This window comes from Montipora capricornis, chromosome 1, assembly GCF_036669925.1.
Source record: "Montipora capricornis isolate CH-2021 chromosome 1, ASM3666992v2, whole genome shotgun sequence".
NCBI lineage: Eukaryota > Metazoa > Cnidaria > Anthozoa > Scleractinia > Acroporidae > Montipora > Montipora capricornis.
Genome location: NC_090883.1, coordinates 34,252,477 through 34,264,976, shown reverse-complemented (window position 1 = coordinate 34,264,976; position 12,500 = coordinate 34,252,477). Strand labels below are relative to the sequence as shown.

At 41.0% G+C, this 12,500-nt stretch overlaps 1 protein-coding gene across 1 annotated transcript in view; it reads right to left on the bottom strand.

Moving 5' to 3' along the window:
- The window catches only part of LOC138014534 (collagen alpha-1(II) chain-like), a 118,343-nt gene that overhangs the window by 41,911 nt on the left and 63,932 nt on the right, over positions 1 to 12,500 (bottom strand). Inside the window, exons 45-57 of the mRNA XM_068861642.1 lie at positions 12,004 to 12,057; positions 11,763 to 11,807; positions 11,002 to 11,046; positions 10,579 to 10,632; positions 9,493 to 9,546; positions 8,301 to 8,354; positions 8,139 to 8,192; positions 7,222 to 7,275; positions 6,468 to 6,521; positions 4,880 to 4,933; positions 4,738 to 4,791; positions 3,658 to 3,711; positions 567 to 620 (exon numbers count right to left, since the gene is read on the bottom strand). Coding sequence (XP_068717743.1) covers positions 567 to 620; positions 3,658 to 3,711; positions 4,738 to 4,791; positions 4,880 to 4,933; positions 6,468 to 6,521; positions 7,222 to 7,275; positions 8,139 to 8,192; positions 8,301 to 8,354; positions 9,493 to 9,546; positions 10,579 to 10,632; positions 11,002 to 11,046; positions 11,763 to 11,807; positions 12,004 to 12,057 — 684 coding nt within the window. The remainder of the gene's footprint in view (positions 1 to 566; positions 621 to 3,657; positions 3,712 to 4,737; positions 4,792 to 4,879; positions 4,934 to 6,467; positions 6,522 to 7,221; positions 7,276 to 8,138; positions 8,193 to 8,300; positions 8,355 to 9,492; positions 9,547 to 10,578; positions 10,633 to 11,001; positions 11,047 to 11,762; positions 11,808 to 12,003; positions 12,058 to 12,500) is intronic.

The following is a 12,500-nucleotide window of genomic DNA, read 5'->3' as shown; positions in this document are numbered from 1 at the left end:
AACTTTTGCAAGTCTCCCATTTGGCCAATTTTCCGTAGAAAACTCTCAAACTTGGCTGGACAGCTTTTCATTTGGTAACATTTCAGTTGAAGAGTTTAGATTTTTTTTCTATCCAAGCAAGCATGAGAAACTCGTCCCAGTCCTCTCACGTTTCTGAAATGGCCTATTGTACTCGGCCTAATTTTGTTAGTCTGTTTAGTGTTTTTATCCGTTTTTTAGACCCGTGCCGCTCATATCACGGTCGTGGGTCCAAATTCCTGCTAGTTCTGCCAAGTTTGCGTAGCTTGCACGACACAGAAAAAGCGAAATTCTGGGTAACAACGCTGACATATGTTTGCTTTGGAAGATTTATATTAGGAACAAAAAAGATTTGGGTTTAGGTGCACGTTAAGTCGTTAAGACCGTTAACAAAATGAGACTCGAAACCCTAATGAAAAAATTGTTGAACTTCAAGCCAACTAGGCGCCGACCAACGGTATCTAAGTTGATTGCGATGACAATTCTACCATCTCGAGTCTTCCAAAATTTCTTCGAGAGGGTACTGTTATCAAACAAAAGATACTTACGGGGGGTCCTTGGGCTCCTGATCGTCCAAGTGATCCGGGGGGCCCTCTCGAACCCTGTTAATAAACGAGATTTAAAATTTGCTTGCACTCTTTATTACGCTTATTCCTCAAGACATGTACAGCACATTGCATCGAAGCACAATAGACTATAGTTTAAAGAGAGCGGCGTATGTTTGTTGCGTAGGATTATGCCAATAGTTACACTTTTAAGTTTCTCTCCCATAGCCCTTGGTTTATTCATACCAGTGCTGTCCGTTCCTCACCGCCTTAACGAGGCACTGGTGTTTAGGTTAAGACTGGATCTGCGCATGACAGAGCTCGTAGACTTGCAGACATACCATTCGTGTAAACATTAAAGGAACACTTATGTACACGCATTTAGATGCACTCCAAATTTTCACATCCAACTCGAAGCGTCCCTTCAAATCCAAGCATTTGCTACCTATTTCCGGGTAACGGTTAGCGTTATTCTTAGCTTAGGATACTTGATGAGCAGCATTTGTGGGAGACTTTGTGACGTCAATTGTTCGTCTTCCGAGGCACGAGTGATGTTAAAGTTACGGAGAAAAGCAAGGGGACACTTCGTGGCGCTTATTGAAATCCGCCTGCATCTAATTAGTTGTATTAATTGGACATGTTTGAAAAAATAAAAATAAAAATAGGCAATTCCTTCAAGTTCTAATCCATTTCCGTCCATAATTTTCATGCGAAGCGATACAAAAAGAACATTGCTTTGAAGAAACTAATTTGGTTCTCGGTAAAGATAATAGAGCGACTTTCGTATGTCCTTAAAAAAGTGTTCCCAATTTAATGTCGTAAAAAAGGTTCCTGTTATTCACCGTGGTGCAGTACAATAATAATAAACTATCCTCGTTTGTTTCACGATGTGGTCACTTGTGAGGTAGATCGCGACGTCTCGACTGCATACTGCTAGTCTTCATCAGGCTATGAGGTCGACTGGTTACGCGTTACCTTTTAAGCAGGATGCTCCGCTGTGAAGCAGCGAGGATCGAAATGCACCAATCACAGCTGCTGAAAACCAACCAATCGCCTGACTAAGACTAACAGTATGTAGTGGAAACGTCACGATCTACATCACAACTGACCACATCTTGAGACAAACGAGAATACTTTATTATTATTGTTCCCAGTTTGTTTCATAGACCAATATTTGGCAAGATTAAAACAAAGCTTCTCCTTATTTACGCCAAGGAAACTCCTAATATGGGCAGTAAAAAGTTCAATTGCTCGATCACACATTACTGCATTTCAAATGACGTCAAAGCGAAACTTTCCGGAAAGTTCCATGGAGAGATGACAAAAATTCGCGCTCGTTTGTTTTTGTTCGATAAGCCAATTAAATGTTTGCATTTTTGTTTGAGTTCTGTTTTTACGTTTCAGTATTTTTCAAGGTCATATGAAGTCGCTCTATAGCGTTTTTCGGTCTACATTTATTCAAAAACGTTTTTTTTTCATTAAAGTGAGGCTATAATAGCGAAAACCTACCCATTTAAGCCAGTGCCCAGTGAATTCAAATGTATTTCGTGGGATTTCTAGCCCTACAAATTACTCTTGGACTCACAAGTATGTTTTGATCTTTTACTGTGTCCAATTGCCGGGAATATGGATTTCCTGAGATTTGTAGCACTACGAAGTACCTTTAATATTCAATTCTCTCGTTACCTAGTCCTGCACAGCAGGCAGGCTTTTCTTTTTTGTCAACCGCTATGAACGTTACATTATAAGGGTTTCTTCCGGTTTTCACACCGGGGCGTGAGACGGCGTCACCACCACGTAATAGGGAGCTTTAGCAACGACGACGGGAACGGCATCGAGAACGTCATGTAAAAACATAAATTCACGTTATTGCGATCACTTCTCGACTATTCCAAGCCTTTTAATATGACAAAGGAGTGGCAGTCCCTCAGGAATGAAACCGTTACGCGCGGCGCTTAATTTAGGGAAGAAAAATGAAAATTTACCTCCAGGTGCTGACGTTCTCCACAACACCTCAAACTTGGTAATTTCACGTTGTTGCTTTGCTGACGACGGCAAAGAAATGGACAAAAGTGAAAAACGCACGTGCAGAGCGTGAGAAGCTATTGTTTTTGCCCACTAAATATGCAAATTTGTGACGTTCTCGTCGACGTCGCCGTTGTCGTTGCTAAAGCTCCCTATTAGGGAGCTTACGGAACGACGACGCCGACGGCAACGACGATGCTACAAAACAATAGGTTTAGTGAGCAAAAGCAATGGCCCTGCACGCTCTGCACGTGCGTTTTACATTTTGGTACATTTCTTTGCCGTCGTCTCCTAAATGACGACGTGAAATGACCAAATTCAAGGTTATGTGGAGGACGTTAGCACATGACGAGGAATTTTCAGTTCTCTCTCTACGCCTTCAACCCACTCATACCAGTTTAATTCCTCGACAGTTACTACACATTTTTATCGCGAAACGACATGAAATAGTTTCTTAGTGATATGAATAACGCGAACTCGTATTTTTAAATGAAGTCCGCGTAGCCGTCGTCGTCTTCGTTTCGTAAGCTCCCTATTATAGCTACTGCTTTTCTTCCTTTAATAACATAGAGGGCAAAATTACTGAATACTGATTGGTCAATGAAGAGGGCATTTTTTCTTAATTTTGCTTGAGAAGAGGGCAAAATTACTCGCTCACGATTGGTCGAGCGCCAAAAATTCTCGCTCCTGATTGGCTGAACGTATCTCTTCCACATTCAGTTGGTTTCTTCTGTTTGAGCAAAACAACTTCGTCTTCATCGAAGTTTGTCTTTTAATTCGCGCTGCATTCGCCGAAAAGGCATAAAGATTAAGAATTGGCTTTAAAAGATGATCTGAAATTTGAATTTTCGAGTGACAAGAAGAAGGGCAAAAGGTTTTTTTCGTGAAAAGCTTAAAACTTGGATCGGCTTACATGGCGCCCGGCGTAGCGGGATTGTGTGGTTGAAAAACAAAATGATTCCTTTCGTCAAGGGCTTTCAGTTTACCACGACATCGACTTCTGAAAACACGCGTGATATTAATCCTTAATTTTACTCGGCCCCATGCGATTACCTATACAAATACATACTGCGAATCCGGGGGGGCCACTGTCTCCTTTGGTTCCCTCGATGCCTTCAGATCCCTGAAAGTTCACAAATCTCTTGTCAGTCAGAGACAATGATGGCGCCGGAAATGAAAATACTTGATGACGAGCTTTTAATGAGCTAATTAAAGATCTCCTGTTCGTGTCATCCAACACATGACGTTGATGCTGTAATGTGCATTCAGCATCCACTTTTCACAACGACTTTTCACATGAAGGACATTTGGCAAACAAGGGAAGCTGTCTTAAGCGCACGGAAGGGCAGAAAAGTTAGCCTCCCACGCAGCCGTTCTTAGGGCCTTCGTCATGCGTTCCTTCCCCACTAATGTCTGCTGAAACGAAAAACCACTTCCGTTCGTGGATTTCGAACCAGTCAGAGGCAGTTTTCCAGTTTTGGGTAAACTCGTGTTTTGTATGGCATTCTTTCGCATCATGTGATTGGCTATGCACGACAAAATTAGTCAATGCTGAATGGTTTCTTTAAATAGTGGGGAAACAGCAGTTGAACGGAAGTGGCTTTTCGCTGCAGCAAGTGTTAGTGGGGTAGGTACGCGTGACGAAGCACTAAGAACGGTTGCGTGGCCGGGAGGCAACAAAAAATGCATTCGGAAACAACTACCGACCTCAGGCGACACTTCTCAATACTATCTGATGCTTTGAACTTTTTAATCGGTCTAAAATACGAAATTAGAAGTTCAACTTGAAGTGCCTTGCCGTTTGTGTCTAGGTCCACCACGCTAAAAGCATTCCATTTGACAGCAAACACGGTTGCATGGTTTACAATCATCGATGCAGACATTTATATCAACACTTTGTGTTTCGCATCTTTAAAATGAACTTTTCCTTCTGAGTTTGTATATTTCGATTTTATTCACATTTGATTTGGCTTTACAGCCCTCAGTTAATAAGGCTGAAACAATAATTTTACAGCCCTCGAAATTAATCTGTTCAGTAGCACTTCACTGACATCACCTAAAAATCACTACCTTGAAGATCCTCAGGTCCCGAACACACAAGGATGTCCTTAAAAAACCATTTGATCAGTTGTATGTGCAGTAAACTTACCAAGCCTCCAGGAGCTCCCTTGCTACCAAAATCTCCAGAGTCGCCTTTCAATCCCTAAAACAGTTTTTATTTTCAGTAAATCAAAGTTTATCACTGCTTTAATATTCTCTGCTTACATTGACTTCAAGCAACTGCCACGAACCTTCTCTCCAGGAAATCCTTTGGCCCCGTCTTCTCCGCGTGGTCCATCCCCTCCCTACGAAAAGATAGAGATAAAAGCTTTCGTGATTATCAAGTTCAATCGGTCTGTTGAAATGCGCTTCTTCGATGATTTTTGTCGACGCCGGTAGATAAGTGAACTCTCATTTACGATAGAGCATTGTGCAATGAAATAACACATTAGAGCGAGTTTCAATCCAGTGTCGTAAAACCAAAAACCAAAGTAATTACTTTGGCCAATCAAAAGAAGGGAGACAACCATGCGTAAATGCTGATCTTGTAACCCCCTCATTTTCCTGATTTTGCAACTTCACTCGTTTATATAGGTGCTATTATACTGGGCAATTTCTATTGCAGCTTGTCTCGCAATTTTGTTGCGACACAAGTTGCACGAAATAATGCCTAGAGTAACATACTCTGCAACACACATTTCTCGCAATTTTTTTGTTGCCGCAATCGTTGCGAAAAGTAGAAGTCAGTTCTACTTTACGCAACGCGTCTCGCAACGTTGCAAGGAATTTTTCCCACGTTGCGCAGTGTAACACCTTCCCTGCAACTTGTCTCGCAACGGTTTGCGGCACCAGCCAATGAAAATGTTCCTTTAACGTCATGTGATCATCGAAACGAGACAAGTTGCAAGAAGTTGCCCAGTGTAACACGATTCAAGCAACATGTATCGCAACGCGCAACTTGTGTCGCAACAAAATTGCGAGACAAGTTGCAAGACAAATTGCCTAGTGTAACAGCGCCTTATCTCTGCTTCCGGACGGTGAATTTTTTTCATTTTTTGCATGTTATCTTAGATTAATGTAATACGTCTGTCTTTCAAATTTCAAAAAAATTCTGTAGGTGAAAAAAAAAAAAAAAAAAAATTACAGACACATTTCATAAAAACTGATTTTTCCGAAAAACTGGCCCACAGATTTTGTTGAATTTAAAATATTTTAGAGAGTATTTCTAACATTATCTGGTAATGCTGAATGGGGAAATCTCACCGTCCCGTTTCTTCAAAAAAGACAATATATGTTGATTTTAAGGCTCAAAGAAATGCCTAATATCATTGCCATGGTAACGTTATTTTGGAGAAAAATATAATGTGAGAAATCTACGATGATGATTACCCTAAGTGTATCTAAGCAAGAAGATGTTTATTTGTTTGAAAAAAGGAGAAACTATTTTGAGCCTCTTGAAACCAATCACTGAGTGAAGTAGAGCGAGTTTCAATAGCGTGTCGTAAAACCAAAACCAAATTAATTACTTTGGCTAATCAAAAAAGGAAGGAGACAATCCAGTCAACCAATCAAAACTCGAAGTAATTACACGTAGCCGACAAAAAGCGCGGAAAAATGTGCACGCGCGAACCACCATTGGTTTCGGTTTCACTTCTGATTGGTTAAAAAAGTGTCGCGAGAACTTTGAACCAATCACTGAGTGAAGCAATGCAAAACCAAAGCAATTCGCTCATTACTTTCGGCACTCAATTGCAAACCTCTCTAATGCAAAACCAAAGCAATTCGCTCATTACTTTCAACACTCAAAACCGCTCTAACTTTAAAATAGAATCTACTTACTGTTACTCCGGGTTGTCCAGTAATACCCGGTGCGCCTGGTGCCCCACGAGGGCCCTGAAAAAGGAAAAAAAGATATAAGTTCAAACAACAAAGAATCACTGCTCTTCTCTTTCAGAATCACCACATAAGATTCGGTAAAGGAAATCGCACGATCTGAAGTACCATTTGGAGTTAAATAGTTATCTTACAATTGGGGAGACAATTCATTGGGACAGTCAAAAAACGTTACGAAAATATGGTTAAAAAACGTCGTTCACGTAAATCGAGCGATAACAACCTATTGCGTGATAACTGGGGAGTGTTCAACAAAAAGCAAGCAGTCACACAACCAGTTTGGGACGCATTGCAAAGAAATTACAACATTAGGGAGCTTGAACACGCGCGTTTTTGAGAAGCGGACGGCAACCGTAAGTGAGCTGTTTTCCCTTCTAACTTGCCTTCACACAACCACATTTATATTGCTAAGTACCTCTTTTCCACTAGAGATGATTAGTCTAAAAATCTGGGAGACATCACTTTCCTGGCACGCGAAATGTTCTCTTTCGGTAGCCGTCCGCGTCTCGAAAACGCGCATGCTTAAGCTCGCTCATTGTTCGAGACGAGAAGGGAGGAGTGGCGTAGACTGATCTGCATGTCGAGAAACCAAGAAATTTAACATCTATAATTGTAGGCTTCCACTATTATCATCTTTTGAGCTTGTGAGCCTGTGTTAAATAAAGTGATTTAACTCAATTTAAATTGAGGTCGCTCTCACCAGATCGCCACGTTGACCGCGCCTTCCAGGCATTCCGGCACCACCATCTTGACCCTAGAAAAATATTCTATATTAGCGCAGTTTTCAATTAACTATCGAAAAAAATAACGCAATTGCGATCGGTAAGCCTTGCTATGCCCTCGAATATTACGCGCCACTTAATCCTGGTGATTGAGGTAGCAGCTCTCGGAAAGTATATTGCGACTGGCTCGATAGCCTAGCCAAAAACAAGACTAAACCATATTGAAACAATGACTGAGACGTAAGAAAATAGCAGCTGCTTACAATACCAAACAATCGCAGGTTACGAGAGACGCTACACTACTACTCTCTCCACCCATCAGAGGCAAGACTAAGAGCAATTGTATCTTGCATGCACTCGCAGAATTTACACATAATTCTCTACTTGCGCAAATCTCATAATACACCTCTTTTACCCTAACGACAACGTGAGTATAAAAATGATAACTTTTCATTCTTTGTTTTGACTCTGAAATCGCTCTACCACTTTATTTTTAGGATGATACGCCCGCATTACGCGACGTGAACGAGACGTAATAATCACGAACGACTTACGATAAAGCAAAGTTTTCGTCGACGTCGTAGATCTTTAAGTCCTGATTAGTCTCTGCAATAGGCCCTTTGCATTAAACTGGCACATGGTATAAAATCTGCCCTGCTGGATGACAAGCTACGCACTGGGACATCAAAAACAAAGAAAAGCCATGCTTGGCTGGTATGCTGTTGCATACCTTTTGCCATCCAGTATGGCGGATTTTGTACCATGTGACAGTATCATGCTAAGAACCCATTACTTCGGAACTTCTATTGAAAAATGGTCTTTAAGGCAAGGAAAAAGGGGCCTTCGAAGATCTCACAAATAAGACGCCATCTTAATGTAAACGTGGAAAACAAACCTTTGGTCCAGGGAATCCAGGGGAGCCAGTACTACCAGGTACGCCATCTGAACCCTGAGTAAAGAAAATCATCAATTTCACGATTTGCTTCGTGGTCATGACAAAGAAATGTGGCTCAAACAATGTTTACCCAAATGTTAAAAATTAGGTGATTCATCTTACCGGTTCTCCATCTTTCCCATCAGATCCAGGACTTCCCATGGGTCCACGGCTTCCCTGAGAAAGAAAATCAGCTCGACACCAAGATTGCAGAAAAAAAAAACTTGGTTTGCAAAATCGAACTTAAGGGATGGAGACTCGATAACTGGGTCGATGATATCGTTAAGAGAAAGATGTACTTTCGACTACGGAAAATTGTCAGTTTCTCGGTTTGTTTGAGCAAGGAAAATTAGCGAAGGGTTGTGTACCATATACCTATATTCCTCTTAAATTCGGATCGAGGCAAAAGAAGATTGGCCACTTGCGATATGCAAGCAGGCACACATTTTTACTACGGAAAAGACAGTTAGAAATCTCAAACGTTAATACCTACAAAAATTCCTTGAGAATTAAGGTGCTAGCGACTTAACGGCCAAGTTTTGGCTTATTCTTAAAGTAATTTTAAAATTTTGTTGACCCAGTGTGAATAGTTAAATAAGATTCCGCTCGTTAAAATGTTATGATAAAGTCGTGCGATGACCATAGCGAACAAAAAAAACTTTGGCGGAAGGATGGATTACATACCCGCTGTCCCTTAGGACCCGTACTGCCAGGTCGACCGGGAAGTCCCGAGAAACCCTAAAATACAAGAAAAAGGATTTCTTAACGTAAAGACAACCCTCTATCCACATTTGTGCTGATGGATAGATGGACGGAATCTTTTCTTTCATCATGGAGTTTTATCAAATGGGGCCGTTTCCTCTTTAAGATGGCGAGGAAGAGCATTCCAGACCTTGGCGCCACTACGTGCGAAGCTATTTTTGTAATAGATAGATAGATAGATAGATAGAGCGGGCGAACTCATCTGTACTCTATACATTCGTAAGCTTTAAACTTAACTGAATTTCATCAAATTCCATAAGCTTGTTTGCCAAAGCCAGCTGTTAAATTCGTTTTAAATGGATATGCTTTAGGCGTTCATGCGTACTCATTTTCATGTCGCCTTGGTATTGTTATCCTTATGGTAAACATGAAATGCTTAGAGATAAGGATAAAAAGTGAATCCAGAGGCAGTATCTCTGGACGTGTTGCCAGACCGTTGTGCTATGACGATGCACCTCGAGTACTTCATAATCGAGGTTCCACTTTGCACCTTTCCCAACACTGTTCATCGGAAGTCGCATTCAGTCCACATAAAATGTAACAAGACACATACCGGAGACCCTGTCGAGCCACTTTCCCCTCTTTTTCCTTCGGGTCCCTTGTCTCCCTAGAAGTCGCACAGAAATCCGTAGGTCAAGTTACATGAGAAGAATAGTTACGTTTAATTAAACATCAATGAAACGTTTAATTAAACATCATTACGATTACACAGATAGTAACAAACGCTTCCCGTTCCCATTCTTTTCTTTTTTTTGAGGGGGATTCGATTTGAGTGTGGTTGTGTTTTGTTCGAATGTGCTCAAACAGTGCTTGAATTTAAAACAAAAAGATCCTAATCCAGAAATAGTGATCAACTCGACTCAACCTTACTTTGGTGTTTGTTTCTTTGTTATTTATCTGTTTGTGCAGGTTGAAGTTTTGGCAACTGTTCAGCTGATGTAGACCTGCCATACCCACCCACCTATTCAGTCACTAAGGACAGCCAGATAACCGGCAACTTCATCCCCTAGTCTTCTCGAATAGTGAGTGGTCTTATACATTCCACACCTTTGAATCAGTGGATGAAATTCCAGGGGTAAACATTCAATAAAAAAAATTGGTTACGTAGTTAGATGGACGGGCCATAAATGTCCTTCAAAGTCAAAACTCAATGGAAGAAGTTTATGCAAATTCATACCGATCAGAATTTGCTGTTCTGAAATCGATGGCTTGAAATACGAATAACCGATTGAGGATCATTTTTACCATATTTGGAAGTAAAATGAGAACTGCGTTGCACGAATGACTGGCTTTAGATACGAACGTGCTTACAATTCGTTTTATTTGTGGACGGATGTGCCCTGCTCTGTTTGTCATCGGATATATTCTTTGGAACAATGTCCAAGAGGAAAATCTCGAGTCATTTTCGAAGTGAAAGGTTTTTGCGAGGATCACAGAGGGACAAGTTGTCTCCTAAAGCAATAAAGCTGGCTCAAACCCTGGCTTACGAGTAATTTCGTAATGCATATTCGATGATTTCACGCGTGATTACGTACTACCTGTTTCAGTATTTAGTTGGACCTTTAGTCCTTTAAGATTCTATTGTACTCAAGATGTTAATTAAGCTTGAAGTATAATTAGAGTAAGAAATTGTGCGTACTGCAATTCCGTCCACTCCATCTGCTCCGTCTTCGCCAGCTGTTCCAACTGGACCCTAAAATAAAGCAAGAAATAAAACTTAACTTAATATTTGATGCTTGTCAGAGACTCAGAGACATGAATAAAACCACGTTGCGCGCTTAAACTAAAGCGAGACCAAACTTAGCTAGGCTTAGCAGGACCGTCACAATTAAGAAATTTTGACAATCAAGCCGATTCTAGAAAGTAACAGTCGACTTTGCACCAATGCCAACAAAAGTGGATTCTCAAAGACCATCAAAACGAATATACATACATTTACATTTGATCGTGGTGAAAAAAGCTAGAGGAAGTTGTCAATTTTCCTTTTTGAGTTTCATACCCGAGACTTTACGATAGCAAGGGCTGTTCCATTAAGAACAAAGATAATAATTTAAAACATTACCTGTTCTCCTTGAACTCCAACTTCTCCAACAGGTCCGCGGAGACCCTACAGTGCATAAACAAGAGCGCCATATGGAACTTTTAAGTTCCGTGTTGATATAAAGGAGTAAGCGATGAGACAAAGAGAGTCATCAGTTTAAAGGCTGGGCTACAGAAACCTGCAGTTTTTATTTAAGAGAGCATGTACAACGGTAAAGTTAAGTAAAGCAAAATGAACGAAGAATTGAATACTTCCTAGACCTCCTAGAGTCATTAGCGAATTTAAGCAAAGACGACGGCTACCGAAACAAAAACGTCATTCCAAAATATAACTTAGCACTATCGCAAGTATAATTTGCGATTATTCCGTCTTGTTCACCTTGTACAATACGGGCGAACTGTCCTGTAACTGAATGCGATATGAATGGTTCATTGTTATATGCTCACGTTGTCGTCAAAACCTGAAATTTGGTGATTTTACTTTGCTGTTTTCTGGAGCACGGCCGAAGAAATACACGGAGATTCGTGATACACATGCAGCACGAGTATTTTTTTTATTTTAACCAATCATATGCATGTTTTTGCTTTGTGGCGTTGTCGTGGCCGTAACCGTCGTCTTTGCTTATAATACGCTACTAATTGCGCAGTTGACTTTTGTCATCGAGCGTACATTAGCCTGTCGTAGAGTGGATTCTAGTCGTGGTTCGTTCATTGCCGATGGGTTGTGTACTTTCTCGGGACATAGGGAACGTAATTCTGTGGTCTACATTTGAAATAACTTACAGCTTCTCCTGGTCTTCCATCATTTCCTCTTTCTCCCCGTACACCCTATGCAACAAGAAACAAACAAAACAAAACAAAAAAAACATTACATCAAATAGATCCGTGCATCTTGCCTGAGGAAGAAACGAGCGAATATTGGCACATCATCCTCAGTATGGATTCAACGAAGAGCAAAGGCATTTGTGGTTAAAGCATACATTTTATGTCGGAAAGACGACACACAAATGATCATTTTACTTACCTGACTTCCTGGGCGGCCAGGTACACCTGGGGCACCAGTAGGGCCAGGGGCTCCCTGCAGTTAAAGAAAAGAAGAATGATGATTCCCATTTCGGAATCATGACGGTAAATGAGTTTTCCTAAGATCCTAAGAGCCTATAACGAACCATAAGTGCCCCGCCTTGTTTGAATGATCGTTTGGATTTCTCAGACTATACTCGCGGATACTCAGAATAAATCCGATTGATCGTCTGCAGTCAAGTTGCTGGAGTCGACCACGATAGCCTTTCGATGAGTCAACTGAACGTCCCTCCAGTAAAAAGTCGTGACCGATGGATCCAGTGGATTCCAATCTCTCATGGATACACTTTCGGTGAGGCGCCTGGATACTTCTCGAGTCTACTCTTCATGTACGCCTAATTTTCAATTCAAACCAATGGACTTCCGGTAATCCTCTGTCGGATGACCTACATACCATCGAACTTTAAGACACTTGGGGAAGGTTAGCTATTTAGCTAC